The sequence below is a fragment of the Callospermophilus lateralis genome, chromosome 15 (genome assembly GCF_048772815.1).
Source record: "Callospermophilus lateralis isolate mCalLat2 chromosome 15, mCalLat2.hap1, whole genome shotgun sequence".
Lineage (NCBI taxonomy): Eukaryota > Metazoa > Chordata > Mammalia > Rodentia > Sciuridae > Callospermophilus > Callospermophilus lateralis.
Window position 1 is genome coordinate 77,883,763 of NC_135319.1, and position 26,069 is coordinate 77,909,831.

The following is a 26,069-nucleotide window of genomic DNA, read 5'->3' on the forward strand; positions in this document are numbered from 1 at the left end:
TGAACACGTGAACCTTTCCAGTCAGGATTGCTCAGGGGTTTCTAAAACTTCCATTTTGGAAAGGAGGGGTAGTTATTTCGGTGAGATTGTGGTCTAGTGGTTAGACCTTGTGACTGGGAGTCTCGGCCAGAGGGCTTGGAATCTTCCAGGCTATTCCCCCAAACCTTTTTGCCAGGGGTGGTTGAGTCCAAAAAGTTGCTTTCAGGCCGTTGAACCCACTTTCCTACTCATTTGGGTTCGGCTGTCTGAACGGAAGGCCCAGCGAGGGCCGCAGCCCCTCTGGCAGGACTCCTTCTCTAAGCCAGGGATGGCCAGCCCCAGCCCACAGGCCAGAGCCGGCTGGCCACCTGTTTTTGCATGGCCTACGAGGGAAGAGCGATTTTTATTACTTTAAAAATGGTTGAAGAAATCAAGTGAGGCATAGTATTTCCTGACACAGGAAAATTATATGCAATTCAGATATCAGTGTCCTTAAGTACGTTGATTGGAGCACAGCCACCACACAGCGCACCCACGCCTTGCCTGGGGGTGCATTTGAGTTACCAGTGGCAGAGCCTAGTGGTCATGGCAGAGGTGGCGTGGACCTCAAAACCCAAGATATGGACTATCGGCGCTTCACAGGAGAAGTGTGCCAGCCCAGCCCTGAGCAAACACAGGGCAGTCCCCACTGGCCTGTCCATCTGTGGAACGGAGTGACTGAAAGGGTAGTGCCGGGAAGCCTTGCTGATGTTCAGTTCAATCACGTTTCCCGGCAGCCTTGTCATTGTCATTGCCACCGCCATCCGTGTTCTTTGAGTTCTTCTGTTTGTTTAGAGAAGAAATTTGCACGAAAGCCCGAAACCCTCAGTAGCACCCGCAGGTGGCAGGTTCCAGGAATGGAGGATTCCAAAGGACACAGGTGCCGTGTGGGGACAGGCTGGGTCAGGCAGCCCGAGTCGGCACTGACTGCTGCTAACCTTTTTCCTCATTGAGCCTCCATTCTGAAGGCTGGCCTCCTCTGCCTTCACTTTCCCTTTCACTGGGGGAGGTGGCGGGGAAGAAATCAGACGCTCACCTTTTTTCTTTTGCTGACAGTTTAACAGGCTTTCCCACCACTTTGATTCTTGTCAGGCCCTGGGTGTTGTATATATTTGGAGACTTTGCCCACAGGTCCAAAGCTTACCTTAAGCTCCCTGAGACATATCATAAAATATGATTTGGGGAAAAACCCTAATGGGCTATGATCAGAACATGATTATTAAACAAAGGATGAAATGCTTAAGCCAGGATGGCCTTTAAAAAAAAAAGAAAGAAATGAAAGCCGAGCAGACTCCATTTCAACAGTTTTCAATGTCAGAATTCCCACGGCCCCGTTTGATTGCCGTTTGTTGAAAAGCTTAATGTTTTTGTAGGCAATTCATAATTTCCACGTTGAGCAGCCTAAGAGAAAGAGCGCTGGAGCCCGGTGTTGTTTTTATAGTGGGATGGTGGGAACTTTTTTTTCCCCCTTTTTTAAAAAACCTTCCAAAAGGATGTAAAACTGAAGCCGAGCTGTGGGGAAAATGTAGCATAACGTTCCAGTCCTTTTGTAAATCTGAGATGCCTCCTCCTCCAGGTCTTCCTCTAGGACCCAACAGAATAGAATTTCCTGCTGTTTAATGTCTCCAGGAAGGAAGAGATTTTCCTCTAGGCTGTAATCGTACCTAATTTCCTTTCTCTTCCCTTTATTTATTTATTTTCCCCATTAATAAGGACCAATTGTAGAAGATGAAGGAACCTGGGGAACCCATTCCTTTTGGAGGAGGTTAATAATAACTTCCTTTAAAGACTCCTGTTGTACCCCTTACTTCCCCAAAAGGAGCATTGTCAGCCCGAATGCCAGTTAAGAGTCAAGGGAGGATCAGGGATTTGTGGGTGCCCAGCTGTTCGGTGGCATCAGATTGCACCGGGTAGGAGAGTTTGGGGCTGTCATTGTGGAGTCCCTGCAAGTCGGCGGGACCAGGGCTGTCTTCCTCCACCATCTGGATTCGGTTAGCTCTCTCTGGGCAGCAGGGCCGAGTCTCATTTCCTCCAACCAGTAATGTTATATAGGCAGTGATCCTGGGCTGCCCTAACATAATTGAAAATTATGTGTGTTGTAGGCTCAGAGCGCTGAAATGCAGGCTCATAAAAATATGTGGTGCAGGTAGCCTATGGAGATTGGATATGGCACACAATGAAGCTTTTATGTAAAATAAGAATTGTAAGTCTCCGAGTTAATATTGCATTATGGGCATGACAGTTCCTGGGTGGGGTCTTTGGGGCAGGTCTGTCACCTAATCCAAGCCTGAATTTCCTGATTCTATGGAGCCCGTGTTAGAATGCAGTCTAATCAGTTTTGCAGATGGCGGACCCTGAAGCTTGTCCACCCACTTCACCTTCTCTGTTGGAGAGAAGCAGGAGGTGGGTGTAGGTGGGTCCCCCCAGCTTTGCATTTGGGCTCACGGGCTATTGTGAGATGGAGAGGTGAGTGTTGGCGGGTGTCCATTTTGGTTGGCCTCAAGGAAATGACTCTATTGAGTGGTTTTGACCAGAGCAGCCTGTGTGTTTATGTGGCAAGTGAGAATGGGAAGCAGTGGGGGTGACACAGGGCACAGCAGATTCCCAGAGCCTCTGGCTCCGGAATAGGCTGAAGGACCTCGGGAACATTTGCTTCAGTGGTTCTCTCCTCGGGTGATACTGGTCCCAAAGACACTGGTATGTGGAAATGGTTGGACTGTAAGGACAAGTGGGAGGGTCCTGCTGGGATTCACTGTCTGGGGGACTGGAATCCTACAGTCAGTGTTCAGGGCGGACGTCCACCCACTCTGCCATCACAGACGGGTCAGCCCCTTGCAGACCAACATTAGAGTCCTGTACCAGGGATTTAGTGCAAGGTCTGGGGTCAAGTTACCCACAGAGCCAGGTTCCTTCACAGCCGAGCCTTCTTGGTAGAAGTTGTAGAAGATACAGTCACCCTGTGTAGGTGTCAGCAGGATAAATCAACTGCATTCATGCAGGTGGCTCAAGTCTAGGATCTTCAGCACCAAGGATTACTGGGTTCGGTTTTAATTTGCCACACAGTTGTATCTCTGAGAAGTCTTGGATTGGCCTGTGGATAATTTTTACCCTTCTCTCTCTCTCTTGGGGTTTATGCAGTCCCTTCTTGCTGGACTGTTCTTTGCGGTTCCTTTTCTTATCAAGGTTCGTTCTGGGCAGCCTTCCTATGTCTCAGAAATTCTCTCATTCCTCTTAGTGATGCCCGAGCAGCTTCCCAGTGATCTGCCTTGACTTACCCGTGAGCTGTGGCTCCCTCAGGCAGGATCAGCTCCCTGGGGCAGGCGTCCTTGTATCCCATAATGCCTGGATAAAGGCTGGATTGAACACCAGTCACCAGCGTCATTGAATAAAAGTTGCTGGGTTGGGCTGGGGATGTGGCTCAAGCGGTAACGCGCCTGCCTGGCATGCGCGGGGCGTTGGGTTCGATCCTCAGCACCACATAAAATAAAGATGTTATGTCCACCGAAAACTGAAAAATAAATATTAAAAAATTCTCATTCTCTCTCTCCTCTTTAAAAAAAAAAAAGTTGCTGGGCAGTGAATATTTAAAAATGCTCCTTATTTTTGCTTTGGGTCTGTGAAGTGTTAAAGGTGGCTCATTATATGCTCTCTTAAGTATTATCTGACACATTGGCCAATTGGCCTTTGAACCCTTAGAGGCTGATCCCAATGTCCTTATAAGCATCATGTCCAAGTTTCGTTGGGTTGTCAAGTTTTCCTGAGCGAAACTGTTGAGATGGACAAGTCAAGTGCCTGGGAGTTAGTTAAACATGTGCTAAGTATCTCTGGGCCTGGGCAGGCACCTCACTTTGTTTCCCTTACTGTAAAACAAATCCAGGAATGGAGCCAGTTGATCACTCAGGTCACCCTGACAGAAATGGTTTGCTTGTGCAGTATATTTATCCGTTTCATAGTTCAGAAAAAGGCAGGGAGGGACATAATGGGCTCATCACTTTATTTTTCTCTCTGGTGAACCTGTGCCTGTTTAGGCAGTCAGTTGAAATGGGCATGTAAAGTACATTGTTCTCTGGGTGTGAATCTGTTGCTGAGAAATATTTTTGTCTTACAAGCTTTTGGATTGGTTGAGGAACTCTGTGTCACTCTTAGGTAAGCAGCTTCTACGACAGGAAGGACAGCTGTACATATGTGCTCAGCTTTGCTTTAAATTGAAGGATGGGGGCCTTTGAATGATGAAGGTCACTGAAAGAATGGATTTGGAATTGAAATGTCCTAGGACATTTCCGGCTTGAGATTTGCTTTTTTCTTCTGGGATAACTCTGTGTTCCTTCCTTTCTTTCCTCTTCCCCTCACCAGCCCCCCAGTTAAGGTGGTATCAGTGGACCCATTTTATCCAAAGCCACCGTGTAGTTTGACTGCAAAGATAAACTCCAGTTGCTTATAGCAGTAGTGATCAGTATTTGAACCTTCAGCTCCAGGGAAGACCTTTCTGATACTGCCTGCTTTTTCTTTTGTTGTAATTTGCATGTGTTTAAAAGTTTCTCAGTTTCTGACCTGTGGAAGAACAGCTATTGCTCGGGTGAGCTGTCTTGCATTTCTTTGTTTTAATTCGTGGTTTCTGGTTTTCCAGTATCTCCAGATGAAATGGCCACTGCTTGATGTCCAGGCAGGGAGCCTTCAGAGCAGACAGGCCCTCAAGGACGCCCGCTCACCGTCACCAGCACACATCGTTGTAAGTAATCCCCCAAAGACAGTTGCCTCCGTTACTGGGGGACAAAGACGAAAAGTCTCTTGGTGGTAACAGGCCTTGTTTGTCAGTTCTTCCTTTAATTTTTTTTTTTTTTTTAATGGCTATGGTTTAAATTTATGAAGTACTTAGTTTTGCTGATGGCTCTTATTGATTGTAACCTACCTGAAAATTTCCCAAGTCCTTTCCCTACCCTTTTCTCCACGTGTTGGGTTAGGATAGTCTCGTGGGCTCCAGTTAGTAGGACACAGTCACCACGGTTGGGGAAACTGGAAATGGCATCAGCAGTCCAAAGGAAGGCCAGTGGGGGAGGCAGGGTAGGTACGAGGGCATCAGGATAGGTACCCTGGGCCTGAGGCTCTCCAATCCCAGCGCCCCACGATTTATCCTAATATTTGTTGAAAAGTAACATTCTGTACTAGCATTAGGAAATTTCAGCTGTCTGGCTGATGGTGACCCTAGAGCAGGAATGAACTTAGGCTAAAATTAAATTTAATTCATGGCTTGGAGAGCGTGAGGGTTTGACATGGAGAACATTTGTTTTTAGTACTAAGAGACTACAACATACAGTGTGTGTCTACATGTATTTTTAATGCACTTTCTTAGAATTTTGTAGGCTCTGAAAGTTTGTAAATTAACCTCTTGAGAAGATAGTGCAGCCTTATTAGAATATTTATTCCCTTCTATGTATTTATATCATGAGCTGGACTTCAGACTTTTGAAATAATTAATGAAAGACATATTTTCGTAATGAATCCACGACAGGTAGAGTTAGGCAAATCGTGAAACAATTCATGTATTTTTTATTAAAGCATTGCAAAATGTTACTCATTACTATATTCTGCCTCTCTATTTCTTGTAATTTCTAAAAATTGCAAAATAATTTTCTTGAGTCGTAGAATCTTACCATGCATTGTGTCAAATTGCCGGCCAACCGCCTCCTTATTTTGTGGCTTGCTGTGCTGGAGTATATTTTATTTAATTAGTTATACCTCTGTGGTGTGGGTGTCCATCACAACAATTTTTTTAAAACTGCATGTTGAGTCACGATTAGTGAGAACGTCAGCTCCTCATGCAGGAAGAAGGATGACATTTGCCAGATTCTTCCTTCTCCCTCCAACAGTGACGGATGCTCCTAGAATGTCCAGATTTGAGGGCTAGAGGAGACCTCGGATCATTTTAGGCCCTGCCTGACCTTAGAAAAGGAAACTGAGGCCAGAGATGCCTTAAGTGAACTGCCCAACGTCACACACACGGAGTTAGGAGCCAGAGCGAGAACCAGATCCAGCTCTCTGCTCCCTTGGCTAGGAGGGAAAAGTCGGTCTCCGTGGCTGGCCCTGTTGCACTTTTCTAAGTTGGATCATCAGCAGGGACAGTGACAGAGGTGTAAAGAAGTCAATGGCTTGGGGTACTGGTGCAGGTTTCTCCTGGAAAATGGAATACCATGTCTTAAGAAAAAAAAAAAAAAAAAAGAATTAAGGTACAGAGATTTCAAAGTGTGACCGTCCTAGAGTCTTAGAGGCGGGGCGAGGAAGCCTGCTCATTTCCCCTCTCCTGCCTCCCTGGGCTTCCCGGGGTGGTGCCAGGCTTTGGAATTTATTTCTCTGCTTTCTGAAATGCTCACTGGAACTTTCCCACCTATTTTAACTTTAGAGAAACGACCTTATCTTTATAATCTCTCCGGGGCCTTTGTGTCTTTCTTAGGAGTGGTTTCAGAGTGGACGCAGCCCCTTGTGGTTGTGTCGCAGGTCCACGGGAAGCTCCCGTGGTGGGCAGCCCACTGTTTGGGAGTGGGGGTGTCTGCTTGGAGAGGGCTGGTGGCCCCCGGTCTCCCCCAGTCCCACAACAGTTGCTGCGGCTTAGGTAGATCCTCAGAGCCCTGTTTTCTCACGTGGAAATTGACCATCTGGACAAGATGGTAGGACATTTTTTCCAGAGCTAATGTAGATTTTGGCAAGGGGAGCAGAGCAGGGACTCGGGTGCCCTTTTCCTGTGCTGTTTAATGCAGGGCACGTTTACCATAGCAACCACTTTGGAGCGCACATCACCTTTGAGATGGGGACCTTCGTCCAAAGGAGCCACAGCTGGCAGCGGGTACAGGATCTTGCATGATTCCTGCTGTGCCCTTGGGGACGTGAGGACCAGCCATTGTGTAGGGAATGCGTTGATGGGGGATGGTATACTCTGGGACCTGGGGAGAGGAGGAAAGCCATAAGTTTGGACAAAAGAAGACGATTGGTGAGACTGTAATGCTTGTTGTGACAGGGAAAGGTGACTATGGCCCCAAGAGTCACCCCTGTTCTCTGTTTGTGCAATCTTCACCCGACAACGGAGGACTAGAAGAGGGAGTTCTAGGCAAGGAGAGTTAGAGGGAGATGGGAAAGCAGGGTGCAGAAGAGACTGGGGGTGTTGGCCTCCGCATCTCTCTGCTTACCTGTAATTTTTGGGATTGGGGAATCCATTTTCCTTGGGACCACGTGATTACATAATTACCTTTTCACTGGACACAGGGGAGGGAGTCATTAGCGTACCTGGGCAGGTACAGAATGTCTGTCTAGGAAGGGAGCTCTCTGAAGCACGGCTCCTGCCGCAGTGGAGTCTTTGTGCAGTTTCAGGTCTGGTTCGTGTTGAGGTTCAGTCATGAACGGCTAAGCTTTCTCCTGACACACAGGGCTTTTCCTCACTTGTTGGGTTCTATTCTGTTAAGCAGAATGTTGTCACATCACAGTGTTTTGCCAGAGTTGTTTCAAAATAATCATCTAAGGGTTGCTTCCTAATTTCTATGAAATTTGGATTTATTGTAACTTTTGAGCCAAGTTGTTTCATAATTATTTCTAATGTTTCTTTTTGAAAATAAGGAAGTGTTCAGGGTTTGTTAGTAATCATTACAGGCTAACAGCTCTCACAGATTGCTAACAAAATAACCTTCTCCAGCACCTGGTATAGGGCAGAATCCTCATGGGAATTCAGAACATTTTGTTGGAATATTTTAATCTGATTGGATTTTTTTCCATGTGATATGTGAGCTACCACATTGTAAAAAGTTGATATGTACAATAAATGTTTACAACTAGTGCAGTTTGCTTGTTTAGCAGACATGGGGATGTGCCCCAGGGCCTTGCGTGTGCTAGGCAAGTACCTTACCACTTGAGCTGCATCCCCAGCCCCATCAACAGTGTTTAAATTAAGAGACAAACTCCACGGATTTTAGTTCCTGCAGCTGAAGCGGCATCCTGGTTGTCGTGATCTGGCGACTGCTGATCTGTGTTCAGGGGAGAGAGGAAATCATTCCCTGGGGATGGATGATGTCTTGATTGGCTGGCTAAGAAAAGAGCATTTACACCGGAAGTCGCCACCCTCTGGCATCACTTTCCAAATCCCTCTTCCCAAGGGGCTGGGGTTGTGGCTCAGAGGTAGAGCACTTTCCTACCATGCGTGAGGCACTGGGTTCCATCCTCAGCACCACTTAAAAAAAAAATAAATAAAGATATTGTGTCCACCAAATTCCTCTTCTTGCCCCATCCCATTTTCTACTTCATATAACTAGCCCATTTCTTTGTGGTATTTTAAAACTTGTGTTTTTAATTCTTGTCCCATTTGCCTCTCACTCACTGAGGGCCAGGCCTGGCTTGTGCTGAGTGGTGGTGGGAACCGGCTGGTAAGCTGCGGGCTAGGAGCTGCTCCCTGAGTACCACCTCTGGTGTCTTTGCTGTACAAAGACTTTTCATTTAACTTCCTTTGTACTTGGCAAAAAAAGATTCTGGACCAAAAATGGTGGTATTTTGGAATAGTATGTATCTTACAAACCAGCAAAAGGCTTCAAAAGTTTTTACAATTTATCTTGGGGGTTTCCTTTTGAAGTTGATGTGAAATTTCACCTTGGGGTGGATTTCTAGAATTTCTGTCTTGGGCGTTTTGTTGTGTAATGAGCATCGAAGTGTGGGATAGGAGAGCAGACCGAATCCTGAGGAAGATAGCCGCAGACGGCGATGGTGCAAGTTTTTTGTTGTTATTGCTTAAATGCTGAACGCCAGGGGAAGGCTCTTAGGAAACAGCTTGCTGAATAGGACCCGGATGGGGCTCCACCGCCTGCTGAGCGTTTTCAAGTAAGCTCAGGGCAGGAGGAACCTCTCATTTTTGTTTCTGAAGAGTTAGATGCATGCAGTGCTGCCCCACTGGATGCTTGTGTGGACCTGTTATGTGCCGGTGGTCTGCTTTAGGGCTGGTGAAGCCAGGGCAGCCCCTCCTGGAGTGGTAGGTGCTGTGCCAGGTGCCATGAAGGAGTAGAAGGTTGTCCAAGGTGACCAGGGAGACTTGATTGTGACCAGGATGTTCGTGGGGATTTTGTGCCTTGGTGGCCACATGAGAAAGGGATGTTTCAGAGAGGGTGGTTGGTGGGTCTTCTGGTGTTCTATGGCAGAGTGGGCTAATGATGATTGACAAGAACTAATTGTATATTTCAAAACAGTTTTCAAAAACAGGGTTGTGGATGTTCCCAACACAAATAGAGGATGAACATTTGAGATGATGGATATGCTGTTCCCATTATCTCATCACCACACATTGTATACATGTGTTGAAATGTCACATTGTACAACATACATATAGATAATTATTATGTGTCAACTAAAAGTTAAAAACAAAAGTCAGAAATGGTATTTGAACAATTGTTGAAGTTGGCCAGAGAAGGGGTAAAAGTGGAAGACTGATCCAGGCCAAATGAAAAATGCATATGAAGGTCCTAAAGGAAAGAGTTGGCTTAGTGATAAGCAGTGTCAGGTGAGATGGCCAGGGTGGGAGAGTGGGTGGAGGTGCAATATGGCAAGGACCTGGCATCTGATCCTAACCACTGGGGAGTCATGGCGGGGATTGGCTGTCAAATCTGCCTTAGTGGCTGTGTTGCACTCCTGGTGGGGTGGGGGGAGGTGAAGGTGAGCACATTGGGGACCATCAGCAGAACCCATGAGTGCTTTAGGTGCGGGCACTGAGGGAGCAAGGCACGTGATGGGACCTGCCATTGCCCAAGGGGACTCCTGGAGGAGGAGTGGGTTTGTGGTATTTGCATGGATCGATTATAGGTTCATTCGTGGATCCTGCAAATAGTGATTCCTTATGGTGTGCAAAACCCCCTCCTGGACATTGAGAGAAAGTGAAGTCAATGACAGGCAGTAATCCCAATGGTAGTGAAGGGGCCTGTTTCATTTCCTCCAAGGCAGGCATTGTTCTGGGGGCTTCACGGATGTTGCATTATTGCCACTCTGCAGAGGAGGAGCTGGGTGCAGTGGAGTTCAGCCTGATGGCTCCTGAGCACCACCTCTTCATCCACTGCCATGATGGCTGGTAGACAGGTAGGTGGGATTCTAGAGCCATGTGTGTGTGGCGTGCCCTGTGCTGCCAGCGGGTCTTCAGAGGGAGTCTCCACCCACCCAGGCCCCGCATGGCTTAAGAAGACCGGTAGCTTCTGGGATATCCCCAAGATTCGCTGGGATTTGGTTTCTGGGTTGTAGGTGTTGTGACTCTACAAATGGCTTAGGGACACATTGTGGGAAGGCAGAGTGTTGTCCTCGGTGAGGGGCAGGGCTTGAGAGTATAAACCTATACTGGACGTCCTAAATGCTGTGCGTGCGTGCATGGCCTGTCTCCATCCCCACTGCTTCATATGTATGAACTCTCCTTGTTTTTATATATTTCTTTATTTTTTTTTAAAAATTCATTTCTCCGTGACTCAGGCGGACTTTCTCAGCGTGTGTTTCCTGGTGGCAGCTGAGTCAGAACTTTCTTATTTCATGGACAGGGCTGTGGCGAGGTTGTCTGTTTTGTTTAAGGACATAAAGCCAGCCTGTGAGCACTGTGAAAATATTATTACTGTTGTAAGTAGAGCTAGTTGTCCTAATATGGAGAGTCAGTCAACCAGGTTGAGTTTTTTTGGGGGGTGGGGGTGGGGAGAGGAGAAAGTGATGATGGAATCATTGTGTAATGTAAACCCCAAAGTGGACTCTGGACCATTGTGGGGTCCAGGGTCAGTGGTCCAAAGTGTCCTGTCCCCACAGTAGCTCTGTTCTGGTGAGGAACACTGGGGTTCTTGAGGTCTGAGCTCCTGGGGTGGTGGCAGGACTTTGTCAAGAAGGACTGTCACCTTGGTTGTGTCCCCTCTTGATCAGACCCACATCTGCAGGGCCTTAAAGCCCCACACCATCTCTTTTCCCTGCATCCCTCCTATGTCCCGTCACTCTTGGGCAGTTGACCGTCATTCTGGCTGTTCTTGGACCCTTCTAGAACAGGGGAGCCTGTCTCTCTGGAGACCACTGCAGGGTCAGGGGGCGCCGTGTGGATCGTTGGAGTTCTGCCTTTGTAGTGAGCTGAGATGGCGCTCCTGGAAGTGCGCGCTCGTGGGTCGGTGTTCTCTTCTGCCTTTCTGTGTTCCCCTTACATGTCTTGGTTTGAAAGTGGCTATTGTACACCCACCCCTCCATTGCCAAGTTGTCTGCAGAGAGTCATCCTCGATTGTAATACCTGAAACTAGCTCAGCAGTGGAATAGCAGATTTTTTGATTAAGACAATTCTATCTCTAAGGTAGGTGAAACTAATTTTTAAATCAACATGGTGTTCTTCATTCATAAACTTTGTTCATTGTAGACAGTTTGGAAAACAGCCCATAATCTCACTACTCAGATTACATTAGGAATAATTTGGTAAATTTCCTTCTAGGCCTTTTCCTTTGAATATATTAATATTTATTTGTTTTTAACATACTTGAGCTCATAATTGTGCTCAATATTTCTAGTCTTGTATTTATTTAAAATGAAAATCGCTGTAGTTAATAAGCACTTCCCCGAGTCATTAAAATTCTTAAGGCTCTTTAATGACCACTAACAGTCCGTAATGTGATTACACCCCAATTTACTTAATCAATGCCATATTGTTGGCCTTTAGATTATCTGCCTTTGTGCTGTTCTGGATAATCCTGTGCTGATCATCTCTCTGTGCATAAATCTTTCTCTCCCTCTTGCCTTTTGTTATTCTCTTGGGATAGCTTCCCAGGAAGAAAGGTGAAGAACAGAGTCGGATTTTTTTTTTTTTTTTTAAATATATAGTTGCAAACTATTTCCGGAAAGTTCACTCCCATGGTACTAGGGATTGTTCATTCACCGCTGAACTATACCTGCAGTCCTTTTTATTTTTAATTTTGCAAAGGGCCTCACTAAGTTGCTGAGGTTGGCCTCTAACTTGTGATCTTCCTGCCTCAGTTTCCCCAGCCTCTGGGATTACAGGTGTGTGTCTCCACGCATGCCTCTTCCTGCTGAAATGTTTCCATTTTTATAACTGTCGGTAGTATGCGAGATTTACCATGATTGGACTGATTTTAACAAAAGACAGTGAGTTTCTGGGGCAATAACAAGAGAAAAAGATCCAACTTCCCTGGAGAGGTGAGCCCTTAATTCTACTTTGCCCCCGAAAAGAGACCCAACCCATTGCCACCCAGCTGACCTGGTCAGCCTCCTCAGGCCTTTCACCTGCAAGGTAGGCAACGAAATGCTTGTTTCCTAAGTGATTAGCAGGTTTTAAAGTCGGCTGATGTATTGCTGTTTCACAGAATTAACCATATTCAGTTTAGGTAATTCATAGCCTAGCAGCCTGCTTTGGATGTACCCTGGACCCTGAATGTACTCAGTACTTCTAGGGTTATTTTAGATACTGAGTGTACCCTTTGTTTAAAAACTGCAAGTAATTTCAGATAAAAGTTTTTTCAGATGAAATATTTTTTTTCTTATTGTATGTGAGCGAGGTCAGGAATGTGACCCGGATTAGGCGTCTGGGGCAAAGTGCCCACCATGCAGAGAACCACTGGCTCCTTCCTGTGTTGAAGAAGAGACCTCAGCTTCACATCAGCCTCTCTCCACCCTTTCCTGGTGCTTGTCCTGTGTGCCTCGGGGAGCCACTGAGGTTTGTTTCACTGAGTGTTTAATGAGATGCTGGCCCGGAGGGATCTCGCCTAAGGTAGCCTGGGTGGGGCCCAGCAGAGGAGTCCCCCCCTCTGGTTTGCAGCCCTTCCTTTCCCAGGGGAGGAGCAACCTCCCTGCAGTCTTTGCAGCTGGGCGACAATGTTGGACCCCACTTTGGAAAGTTGTTTGAGTTTCAGCACCTGCTCTGTTTACCAAGCGTGGGAGCCTGGTTTAAATTAACATGGATCTACTTAGAGCTAAACTCATGGTTTCCACTGTGTTTATCTTTCCAGTAAATAAAACAAAAGTGTTCCTTCTGTCCTGCTTGTTGTTTCTTGTCTTGCCTGTTAGCTGGCTTTGGGGCTCACTTGTTTCTCCAGCCCGAGTGGAAGTTTCTTGAAGCCAAGGAGCCCCAGTTGATGTCTCTGCATGTGCCCCGCCCGTTTGTGGCAAGGGACTGGAGCTAACTTTGTTGTTTGGAATGAGTGTGACTCCTTGATGACCGTACTGTGCTCTCACTCAGCTTCATCGACGTGAGTCTGTGGACGCGTGTCGGTCCCCTTCTTGCTGTGGTAGAGTGTTTTGGAGAAGCTTGATTTGGGGTTATGACATTGGGCCTGGTTTGCCAATAACCTGATAACCCGCCTTATCCATTCCAGCTCACTGCCCAGCATGCCCAGTCAGGGCAGCAGTGCTGTGTTGTGTGGAGGTGGTCACAGAGACTCTGGGGAGGCCACTGTAGCCTGGTCTTTGGGACTTCTGGGATGAGACCTCTGGAGTCTTTGTTTTTTGTACTGGGGATTGAACTCAGGGGCATGTACCCTACTGAGCCACATCCCCAGCCCTTTTTTATATTTTATTTAGAGACAGGGTTTTGCTGAGTTTGCTTAGGTCTTGCTAAGTTGCTGAGGCTGACTTTGAACTCACAATCCTCCTGCCTCAGCCTCCTAAGCATCTCTGGACTCTTTTTAGAGAGGGTACTCAATGGGAAATTCAGAACTTGGTTATTGATTATGGGAAATAGCTATATTTAACCAATGTAGTAGGGTTTATAGAATTATTTTGTATTTGCCTTATCAATGGCTTGAAGGTCAGATTCTCATTTTTTTTTATAAGTTAATATAGAAGGTGAAAACTACTGGATTTCAGGCTTGTTTCTTGGTAAACTGGAAACTACAATGGGAGGGACTTGTGGGTTCTTTTATGGTGAAGTTTATTAATGCCTAACCAGTTGGCCAAGTTGCCCAGGAATCCCCAGGTAAGACTGACTGTATTCTTTTTTTTTTTTTTTTTAATATCTTTATTTGTGGACTGACCGTATTTTGGTAATTACTTGGGTCCTCATTGCAACCACACACTCCTTTGGATGCCAAACAGATGGGAAACTTGGCATGTCCAGAATCAAATTCTTTATGTCCACCTTCTCCACACCTCCAAACCTGTAACCTCCTGTGTTCAACACTTCAGGAAAGAGGAACAGCATTTACCAGTTGCCAGGGCCCCAAACCTTGGAATTCATTTTTTAAAAAAAATATATTTTAGTTTTAGATGGATACAATACCTTTATTTGCTTATTTTTATGTGGTGCTAAGGATGGAACCCAGTGCCTCACGTGTGCGAGGTGAGCGCTTTGCCACCGAGCCCCAGCCCCAGCTCCTTGGAGTTCATTCTTGATCTGACCTTTCACCTCCTCTCTTACTTCTGTGTGGGACTTGGGACTAGATTTCACTGTGGGTCTACTTACAAGGATGAATTCCCACCATTCATCCTTGGTCCCTAGAGTTTGTTCCCTCACTCATGGTGGACCTGGAAAGCCTTAGACAGGTGTTTCGTCTACTGAAATTCTGAGGATAAGTTTTGTCTTGAAAGAGACCCAGAGCAGCTATGAACAGACACTGCCCTGTCACCTGATTGACAGGTGGGACTCTGAGGTTCCAGGGCTGCGATGGAGAGCAGGCAGGTCAGTTAAGTCCAGAAACTGGCCAGGCTTAGAGTTTCGTGTGGGCTGGAGCCCTGCAGACTGCGTGAGATGTGACCAGTGTCTTGGTCATCATACCTTGAGCAGTACCCAGGTGTCCTGAGTGTTCACATCTGAGCCGTCCCCCTGCCCCCACCACTGTCCATCATCAGTGTCCGGCTGCTGCAAGCTCTGGGCGGAGTGATGTAATCTATTTTCCAGCCCAAGCCCGCATAGCGGGTGGATCTGGGCAGTGATTAACTGCGTCACTGCAGCTGTTTAGCAGGCATGAAGGAGATAGGGGTCACCCTGTGTCCAAGTTCAGTGGGGCAAAGGCCTCTTGTCCTCCTTCCTCTGAGAGCACAAGGTACCTGTTGCCCAGGTGCCTTTGAACAGGCTGGAGGAGGAAGGAGCAGGAGAAAGCCTCCAGCACAGTCTTGGGCCTGGCCTGTTCTCTGGTCCCTGGGCCATGTGGGCCCCCTTATCAAGGCCTGTGGCTGGGACCCTTTCTAACTCCTCCCCTTTCTGTGGCTCCTTGGCGTGACTCAGATGCCTTGAGGTCTGAGTGGTGTATTTCCCCAGCCAGTTCAAACTCCTCAGGGATCGGGGTGGAGACAGAAAATAAAATTCAAAAAAATTCTCTAAATGGAAGGAGAATATGGCTGGGCAGAAGGGCTTCTGGGGAAGCCTTTAGGGTGGTTCAGTTGGAACTCATGAAAAAGAAGGGTGTTTTTGAAAGAGGTAACAGCCCCCTTCAACCAAAGCCCACAGATAAGGGAATTTTTAAACGCAGTATCAACAGGACCAAGGCTGAATAGAAGTGACCACTCAGAGGTTGAAAATTTGTCTGGTAGAAGCATTTCTGTTATCACTACACCATTTTTTTTTAACCCCCTGCTAATAGCAACCTCCCCTCCCCCTTTCACTGTGATGGTGGCCCCCCCAATTCTCTTTGGTTCTGATGGGCCTGTGATTGGGCAAGGGGCAGACATATGATATAAACTTACGAGTCTTTATGTGGAGGGGTCTTTTGAACTACCTTCATATGCACACACAGATACGTCTGCTAGTCTCTGTGGACACATGCCCCTCACCCCTCAACGGAGGACCCTCCTTTGCAGAGGATTTAAAAGGAAGCCTTGATAGCATCATTGATCTCTGTGTAGCCAGCTCCTGTCCTGGGCCATCCAGCAAGGAAGCCAATACTGTGAATAGTTGGAAGTGGTTTCTGTCACAACCAAAGGAGTTCTAACTAGTACAGTTTTCCTAGCCTGAGGCTTATATAGTAAAATAAAATTTAAAAAAGAATTGTTTTTTCCCTTTGGATTTTTAATTCTCTTTATCTAAAAGTGCTAAGGCATGAACGGAGTCTTCTGCCACTGTAAATGGGGTCGGCATGGGCAGAAGACACGCACCTTCTTTAAGAATGGGCTCATTCCTGCTAGTCTTGAGAATTTGCTGTAAGGAGGGTACATAGCATATAATCCTCTCCCAGGAATCATCTGTAAAGGGAGGCTTGTGTGAAAAAAGGAGTTTCCATGATTTGCTTCTGCGGTCATGGGGAATTTTGAAAATGAACTTTAGGTATTTTCATGAAATTCCTGTTTTCATATTTTTAGTTTCTTGCAGTTTTCTTTTCTGGATCCCACATAACATACTCGTCTTTGCCCTAAAGCTCTTTTTTTGTTCCTTGGGAACATTTACTTGTATTATTTTAGAAGCGTTGTTTTCTTATCGTGAATAATCAGTGGCAGGCTGAGTTGAAGTCGTTTCTGTTTGACTTCTTATCACCACTTTACTATTCGATGAAGAGTCTACCCGTTTTCCATGAAAGCCCATGTAAATGAGAACGGTCCTGCAACTACAAGGGGCTGCCCGAGGGCTGTGAGCTGATCCAGCCTCTGCACCTAGACTGTACACTGCTTCTTGTCTGCTTGGAGCTGTGTGTGGGGAGAGATTCTGAGGCCTTGTCAGAGCCCCGCAGGAAAGGATGCATCAACAGAGCCATTTCTTCCCAGGGTAAAGGAGGAGCATGAGGGACAGTGGAGGTTTCACAGCTGTCATTTTTGTTTTGGGTTGTTCATCTTTTTTGTGAAAAATGTCAGGAACTGAGCCCCCTACTGGGTCTGTAAGAGTCCTGTCTCATGAAGCCATCCCCGTGAACGAGAGTCGTCACTTGCCATTTTAAAACTTGTCCCAAACAAAGTGCTGAGAAAGAGGAGCCTGGTTCATGAGGAGCCTGGTTCATAAGCAGCAGGATCGAGACATGCGGTCTTGATTTCTCCCTCGGTTCCTCTGGGGCAGGGTGTCTCCTTACTGTCCGTGTGAGATGTGTCTGGGGGACCTGACCTGTGAGCCAGGTGTGACATGCAGTCATAGTCCACTTCGTCGCTCCTGTGGACGCCCGTGGTGTACACATTTCTGCCAGTTCGGGTCTCAGGAGTGATTTCTCCTTTCTTCCCACCCTGCAATTAAAATTCATATATATATATAAAAAAAATTAGGGTGTTTCTAAAGAGGGTGGTGACTTTAATGTTATCTGAACATTTTTAAGTTGGAATGGCAGGGCTTTTTTTTTTTCCCCTCCTATAATAAAAGCCAACTATTTTTTTCCTCCATTGTGTTTGGTACATAAGTGTGGCGATTCTTGACCTGATTTATTTATTTATCACACGATGTGAGACACAAGCGCAGTTCTCATGCCAACAATATCATGGTTAAGTTTCAAGAAAATAATTTAAAACTGCAGCCCGTGGAGAGGCGACGGGGTACACAGTGAGCCAGTGTGTGCTTGGACGTCTGTGTGGAATGAGTGAGTGGGCAGGGAGGACGTTGGTCAGGGAGAGGGAGGGCGGGCCACTGGCCCTGGGGAAGGGCTGGGGCTCCGGGGATGGCCCGCACCGCGTGCGCAGGCCAGCAGGGTTGGGCTTGGCCAGGCGCTCTGGTGTCTGGAGGCCTGTGTGAATTTCCTCCCCAGGTTTTCAGTTGGCAGAGTAGAACCTGCTGGATACGGAGCAAGGGTGTGGACTGTCGGGATCTTGCTGGGCCCAGGCCCGTGATACCAGAGGTCAGAACAGAATCTAAAGGTCTCATAGAATTTTCTGTTGTGCTTTGCCCCGGAGCCTCAGTTACCACCAGATTGCAGATTCAAGACCTGTTCTTGCTTGTGCTAAATCTGCAGTTCCTGATTTTTCCTTTCTATTAGACTTCGTCCCAGAATTTGCGTGTTGGAAGATCTCGAGGTAGAAAGCCCTCATTGTAAATGGTAGCTGAAGTGCTGCACTGAGAAATGAAGAGAGGTAACTGCAAGATCGTGGTCCTGCCGGCTGTTCACTGAGCAGCCCCTGGATCCAGGCTCGTTTCTAAGCAGTTCAAATAACCACCAGCTGAATCCTCACCACACTGAGTTCGCTCCTGTCACTCCCGCTCCACAGATGAGGAGACCCAGGCATAGCTGGGGAGATCCTGCCGGTCACACTGCAGGGAGGCAGAGGCCAGGGCCAGGGCTTCCCGGCACCTTATGGGGAGCACACAGGCATCGAGGGGTACTTCCTGGGCATCACAGCAGACGGGTGGCCCTGGGGCTGCCCATGTTGGAGACCTGCCTTTTGTGATGCTGTTAGTTCCTGTTGAGGGCGTGAGGCTTTGTGGGTTCTTAGGAGGAAAAGGTGTGAACTCCCAGCAATGGACGGGAACAGTGGAGGGAGGTTCTCATCGCTGCAGGCTTCCACTTACCCCAAATTATACCTCCCCCTTCATCTTGTGGGTCCATGCCTGCGGACTTGTGGGCAAGTTACAAATCTTTTTGGTAAGTCACAATGGACTGAGGTTTTGTGAGCTTTTTTCTCAGATCACCAACCATGTGTGCTGTGCCTCTCACTCCTTGACCTGGGAGCGAACAGATTTGGATGCTTGGTGGTTCCCCTTCACAGGGTCTGTATCCTGGTCTCCCCAGCAGCTTTGGTGAGAGAGGTTCAAGGTGGGATTCCTGAGTTTAGTAGGTCGTTATGTTGGCGTGTTCTTTTTATCCTCCTGGACAGGTGAGACTGTTTTCTAGCTCTTTTTAAAATTAAAAAACACAAGAAGGCACCAAGGACAACATAACACATCTCACATAACTAACAATTATTCATCTTCTCCTCAATCCATCCATGATTTTCCTTCCCAAGCAATTATTATGTACAATTTTGGTGTCTCCTCAGTTCAGGTTTTTATTCACATACGTGTTCGTGTGTGTGAGTGGGTGCATGAATGTATAACATATTCTAGTTCATGTTAGTGATGTTTTTATGGCAGAGGGTTCATGTTTTGTATATCCTGCAGCTTGCTTTTCTTCTTCAGTGCTGGTTTACCCACCTAACTGGTATGTACTATTCTGTCATGTGAATAGACCAAGTTTCCAGGTCTGTATTGATGGTTCTTACAAGAGTGCAAACTGTGCTACAGTACCCGTCCCTGGTCAGGTGTGTGTAGGCATGTGTGTTTCTGTAGGATCTGTTCTAGGGAGAGGAATTGGTAGGGCATAGCTTGCAAGTTTTAGCCGCGTCCTCAGAGCTCCGCAGGATGGTTTGATCAACGAGTACTAGTGTTGCCAATGTTTAAACTCTTGCATAGTCACCCCAAAGCTTGGTCCTGCCAGACCTAAGTTTTTTGCCAATCTGATGGTGTGCAGTAGCATCTCATTTACGTTTCTTTGGCCGAAAAAGTTGGAGACATGGTTATATGTGTTGGAAATACTTTCTCCTAGTCTATGATGGTTTTCAACTTTGCATAGATGGGTTTTTGAGTAAAGCAGTTTGGGATTTTAATGAACTCAAAACCATCAGTATTTTCCTCTGTGCTTTCATTTGGTACCTACTCTGAGTGGCTCCAGATTCTGCAAACAGCTGGTGTAGGAACCTGACTTTGTACATCTGTTCTGTAATAGCCACATGTGTAGATTGGTTTTCTTTGGTAGAAATTGAAGCTAGGGTGTTAGTTTTTTTTTTAAAGAGAGAGTGAGAGAGGAGAGAGAGAGAATTTTTAATATTTATTTTTTAGTTATCGGCGGATACAACATCTTTGTTTGTATGTGGTGCTGAGGGTCGAACCCGGGCCGCATGCATGCCAGGCGAGCGCACTACCGCTTGAGCCACATCCCCAGCCCCTAGGGTGTTAGTTTTAAACTAGGATTTAAATATGTTTATAAACAATCCACCTAGAGTAAGATGCAGAAATAGAGCTAGAAAATTTGGAAATGCAGGGATCATACATCACTCCTGGATGTTACGGAAGAGGTACTGAGCCCCGCCTCGGGGACAGTTTTCTGTGTTTTATCTCATCATTCTTTCCAGCAGTCCCTCTTGAAGTAAGTGACTTTATCCCCATTTTAGAGATAAGAAAACCAGAGCTTAACGAAGCCAGATATAACTTAGGAGGCAACTGGCAGAGCCAAGATAGAAATCCGTGTCTTTTGACCACAAAGCCCATGTGCTTAGAACCAGGCCCCAGATCCTTCTTGAAAGTTATTTGGAATTTGAGTCCAACATCTTTCTCTGTTAATTATAATTCAAATCTAATTGGCAAGGAAGAGAGGTGAGGGTGGAGGACAAGGAGAAGGGGAAGGGCCTGAGTTTGAGATTCAAAAATAGAAACCAAAGACCCATCACTAGGAGGGTGGTTCAAAGGAGCGGTTCTATATTCCACGGAACTAGAACGTTAAAAGCACAAATAATTGCATCATGCGGGTCTGATGCTGAGTAATCAGCCTCCTCTGTGTCACTGACAGGGAGGCAAGGAGCCTGGGGAGCTGCTTTTGCCTAAGGAGTTACATTCCAGGGGACTCCGAGGATTTAGGTAACCACAAAAGCCATTTATTTTGAGTACACGGAGATTTCTACCACTTTGATCCCTAATCCATGGCATAATTAATAAATGAAATGTGCTGTAGCTCGGGTTTTTTACGAAGTGTACTTTAAAATGGCTTTTGGTCTGACATGATTCATTTGCCACTTGGCAGAGCGTCGTCACTTCAGATGGGCAGGCCAGGAGAGGACGCTTGGTGGGCAGGCAGGGGCTGTTTGCCTGGCCGCGGTTCCCAGTATCTCCCCAACTCTGCAGCCTCCAGGAAGGAGGTCACCAGGGCTGCAGAGGCCCTGCTCCAAGGACCACAGAGCACTCCTTGCAGTGCACATCTGTTTTATTGGTCTTCTGAGGAAGGCTGCTGTGACGGGTGATCACAGTGGAGGGATTATATTGGTCACCCCAAATGCAAAGCCAGCATTCCCCTTGGCCTCCCGCCCTCCTCCCCAGGAGGAGTCAGGATGGGAGTAGATGAGTGGGCAAAGAAACATTCTTGTCCTTATGGAGTTTCCATTCTTTGGGAGGCAAAGAGGGGAAGGATGGTACTGAGATCGAAACCAGCAAGCAGATAAATAACATGAAAAAACTCATAAATTAATACATAATAAAGTAAAAGTAATGTTTTGACCACTGACACGTGCTGGATTCTACGTAGAGCCGTTAATCCTTCTGCTCTTTAGAGTGTAGGCATCATTCCCATTTTAGAGACAAAGAAACTGAGGCCCAGAAAGATAGAGGTGGAAAGTTAGACCTTGGCTGTATGGTTCAGTGAGTGGCCTGTGTTCTCTGCCACCAGAAAGTAGACAAGGCCATTTTAGATATGATAGGAGCAACTGAGAAAAGAGTGGGACAGTAAGACGAGGGATGCTGGCCCGGGGTCTGTTTTACTTGGCCAGTTAGGTAGGGTCGCCTGAGAAGCCAGTTGTCCATGGCAGGTGCCTGAGGTGTGATGTGACCCTCAGTGAAGGGGACACTTGCAGGAAGGAGCTGATGCTCCAGTGAGCCCCCCGCTGGCTTGTTAGGGACTTGAAGGGGGGAAGAAGGCCCGGGCTGTATTGTTCCAGTCTTAGCTTTGGTCCTCAGATTCCTTCCAGTCCGGGTCAGGAACAACTTCTGCCTGCCCAACAGGGCTTCCTTTTAGGAAAGGGAAGAGAATGCCTGGGTGCATTCAAATATGGCATAAAAGTATCGCTATTTGTGTCAGAGTCTGAGGGCCTGGGCTGGGGGAGCCTGAGGAGGTTCTGAGGGGTCAGAGGGGGTGGAGGGATCCTAAGTCCCAAACAAAGACAGTGGGAAGGGGCCAAGCACCGAGGTTCTCGGAGCGGGCGAGGGGGAAGAAAGGTGGAGATGGCTGGCTGGAAAACAGGGCTTACAGTTTGGCTGTAAGTCCTGGCGAGGCATGGACTTGAATCTGGTCCTCCGGGGCAGCGGAGTACTGCTGCATCCTTTGGCGCGCTGGCCGGGTCATGTGAAAGGGCTGGACCGCATGGCTTTCAAGTCCTCTTACCTGTGAGAGTCCCAGGTGTTAGATGTGGGGCACTTTGGGAAGAGCCCATCAGTCCTCCCTCCGTCCCTCCCTCCCTTCCTCTCTGCGTCCGTCCCTCCCTTCCTTCCTTGAGGTGGGCTCGACCAGTGGGAGGAGAGACCCCAAGCACAGAGGGACAGGGCTGGACAGGAGCAGCGGGAGCGCACTGCTGCCTGTCCCTCAGGTGCTCGCTTGCAGGGGCCTTTGCCCGTGGACGCCACCGAGGGTGTGATTTAGTTAACGCCCACTCTGCAGAGGACTCTGCTCACCCCTGGAGACACTTTTCATGGAGGTGAAATGTCAGAGCGGGGCCCCAAACCTGCAAAGTCATGCTGCTGCCCACACCCAAAAAGGGTGTGTGTGTGTGGGGGGGGTGGGCGATGGCGAGGAATGGGGAAACAGGATGTGGAGGGAGCTTTGGGGCTGTGGTCCATACGGGTCATCGGGCAGTGGCATCACTGGGAGGAAAATATTGATGTGCCCTTTTTGTTTTTAATCCTGAAGTTTGGATTTTTTTTTGGAGTCAGCTGTGGATTTTGAAATGCTTCCCGAGTGCCAGAGTTTGGACATTCGGTCACCGTAGGTGACCACTCGCCTATATGCTTTTCAGAGGAATATTTTCGAGACTCTGTAAAAACACACGACTTTCAAGGCTGGGCCACTTGTCCAGGACCTCCTCCCACCCCCCACCCTTTTTGGCTGAACCATGCAAACATTGGTATTCAAAAATATTTTGTTACTTTTCTTGGCAACCCGTTCCAAGAAGGAATTGCAACACAGTCTCAGAGTTAGGAGGCAACTTTCCGGGGAAAAGGCGGGGGCGGGGAGGTTTGGAGTTTGAATCAAAAACAGACACCGAAGCTTTAATAAAATAAATGAAGCGGAGCCCTTTCAGCTCACGGTGGACCGTGTTGGTGCGGGTCAGGCTTTAACGTGCCTGGTGGAAATTGACAGTCTGAGAACTGGGACATAAACAAAAATGTCAGTCCCTGGGAGTCTTGTTCACTGGACAATGTCTCAATTGTTTCCTTGGTTTTCAAGGCAGCAGGGGAGAGTGGAATATTAACTGTTTACTGCCCGAGGCTGGCTGGGAAATTGCTTCAAGAGGGAAAAAGAAAGACAGAAAATTGCATTTTTTTGTTTTTAAATTCAGACACTATTAAACATGTCTGTGAGTGATAAGAGAAGAGCAGATTGCTTGCTCCTTAATTATGTTCTATAAACTCCCTGTTCCTGGACACTGTTTCTGGGGTGTGTATGTGAGTGTAAGGGGCGGCAAGACATTGCTTTTGAAATTTGGATGTTAGCTTTGCATTTCGTCAGTTTTTAAAGATCGCTGTGCATGGGTCATCTGGCCCTGGTGGATAGGACACTGGGGCTTAGGAAAGGAAGTGGGGAGGGGGGAGGTCGGATAACACTTTTAAGTTTTAGCTTGAGCTGATGAATCCCGCTAGTGTTTGTTCCTTTGAAAAAATGCCCCAATGGAATGAAAATCAAGTGGCTGGAATTTTACGAAACAGAACAGGGTTCTGCTCCGCCTGTAGAGAGACACTTGGTGCTAAGGGAAGGGGGAAGAGCAACTTTGTCTTAGAGGGAACTGGGGGCACAAAGGAAGGCCAGGACTCTATTCACACTTGAACTTGGTTGATTAGAGAAACAAACAGCACAGCCTGCTCTATCAGCCTTTATCTGGGCAAAGTTCAAAACTCAACTGGTAATTATGTCCTTAGAAGCTTTAAAAGGGCTGTGTTGTTTCAAAAGCAGAGACCAGACTTACTTCTTCAGGACAGAATGCACTTGGGTTGTTTGTTAGATAAACTCGTTTTAATAAATAGGGGTCAGGGGAGAGGTTGGCTTCTTGGAAGACTTGGGCTTTGGCTCCCTGATAAAGAACTGTCTTCTCTCGGGGAACTCAGGCTTTCTCTCCGTTTAGCTTTTAAGCAGGAGGTTTGCAGGCAGCTGAAGTCAGCTTTGGCTCCTGCTTCCTGTCAGACAGGAAGTCACTTCCTTAGCCAAAATTACAAGCTATGGCAGAACTCCCCAGCCATACCAAAAAGAGCATGTTTTTCCCAGAAGACCGTGTTTCTAGATGCGGAAGCGTAAATTGGTACGCTGTGTGATCACAAAGTACCCAAAATACACAGGGAAGAGTGTCACCGGAAAGGAGCTGAGTCCCCAGGCAAATCCGCCACCCAGAATGGCCGGGTCCGGCTGCTCCTGGCCCTGTGCTGGGCGGTTGCTGCTTGCTGTTCTGTGAAGATGGTATAGTACTGCCCTTGGGGAGCCCATGGCTTGGCGGGGTCTCCCCTTGCTTGGGAGGCCTGAGGTCTCGATGGCGGCAGCCTGAAGCTCCTTGGTTGCTTCACAAACTCTAGAGGTCTTGGGCTCGGTTGTCAGCTCTATTACCTATTTGCCCTTCTTCTCCATTTCTTTTACCCACTCCACTTCAGCATTCAATCCCCCCACCCCCACCCCCCGCCACCTTGTCTTTGCTTTATCTCCACCTTCATCCTTCTGGAAAGTTCTCTACCTCATGGCTTCTTTTTGGGAGACAGAGTGACTTTTGGGAGCCAAATTCTTAACCTGGTTGAAGCTTGGCATGGTCCCCAGTGGAGTAGGGGCTTGTGACTGTCAGTCATTTCATAGAGGACTCTTGGGTTACAGAAGTGTTGTCCGCCCCTCCGGGACGGAGTGTGCCCTGGGGTCCTCTTTGCGCCGAAGCCTGCTCCTTCTCTCTGTGGGTTGCTCAGCAGAAAAACGACTGCTTTCCCGTGTTGCTCCCTCATCTCAGGGAGCAGCAGGCACTTTGCCAACACGGTGGGTCAGCCCCAGGACTTGTCCAACTCAGTCTCCTGTTTCCCTCTTGTACCTAGGAGCTAATGGTTATGTTCGTAATATCTCAGGTATTAGGGAGAAGGGGTCCAAGTCGTAAATGTTTCACGCTTTCGTAGATGGACAAGACTGTGGAGGAGCAGGAAGGCTGTGCCACTAGAAAATTTGCTCTTCTTTGGAGATGAAAGGGCAGTGAATTAAGTGCCTGCTTTTTCTCCCTTTTTCCCTCTGACGGTTATTGATCCTCCCCTGGAACTGCACAGTTCACGTTCTGATCTTTCTCTCGGCAAAGGGAATCCCCAGTTTGTTAGCTGGCGCTCGCACTAGCTGCTCAGGAGTTAAAAGTTGGCCGTGCTCGCCCTCTCGAGAGTCCCAGTGTTTCCAGTCTCTCCCTCACAAGAGCAAGAAGATGCTTCTCAAAGACTCTTTGGTGACTTAGAAGTGGAGAGAGCTTCAGAAGCATGACATGAGGAAATAAGAGGGAGAAGGCAAACACTGTCCTTCTACATCTGTCTGTTTTGTTGCTAACAAAAGGTGACGAGATTTCTCTTAGCAAACTTTTGCTAGGGAGAGAGGAGGGCGTGGAGACGGGAGTTTAAATGAACGCCACTGCTGAAACGGAGCTGGGACGGACAGGGAAGAAGGCAGGGACTGACACCAAGCCTCTCGGTCATTATTTATTGCCTCTTTCAAGGCTGAAGTCCAGAGCCATCACCCGGAGGCCCTGCTGGGCTCATGTGCTGGCCCAGCCCTCCTCCCTCACGTGTGCCACATCTTGAAACTGGCTGCCTCCCCTCTGGACCAGAAGCCGGGCCGGCCTGCGGAGCGCTGTGCTCAGCTAGTTTCGACCTGCCTCTCTGCTCTGAAGGGCTTACCAGTGCCTAGTGTTAGGTTCAGGAAGGAGCACATGTGTTTCCCTACAAACCTCAGCCTGCGCCAGACCCAGCAGAATCACAGCGGACAGTGTCCTGATGGGGGGCTTCTTTCGATGCCCCAGCCACAGTCCTCCGGGTGTGGCGCTCTCTTGGCCGAAGCGCTTTGTTTTATGGTCATTCATCTCCCCTTTCTTTGGGGGAGGTATGTGAGTGGGGAGGAAGTGACAACAGCAGATAATGGTTCAGAAAGTCCAATTTTTCCAGGCCAGGTTATGTCGTTTTTGCCATCTAGTAAAACTCAACCCAGTGCAGCGCACATTAGGTGTGTGTAGAA

General features: G+C 47.6%; 1 protein-coding gene across 36 annotated transcripts in view; it reads left to right on the forward strand.

The window, feature by feature from the left end:
- Tcf7l2 (transcription factor 7 like 2) overlaps positions 1-26,069 on the forward strand; it is a 187,761-nt gene that overhangs the window by 71,454 nt on the left and 90,238 nt on the right. For all 36 annotated transcript variants that reach the window (XM_076835073.1, XM_076835079.1, XM_076835078.1 and 33 more), the window contains one exon: positions 4,646-4,747. In XM_076835073.1, coding sequence (XP_076691188.1) covers positions 4,646-4,747 — 102 coding nt within the window. The remainder of the gene's footprint in view (positions 1-4,645; positions 4,748-26,069) is intronic.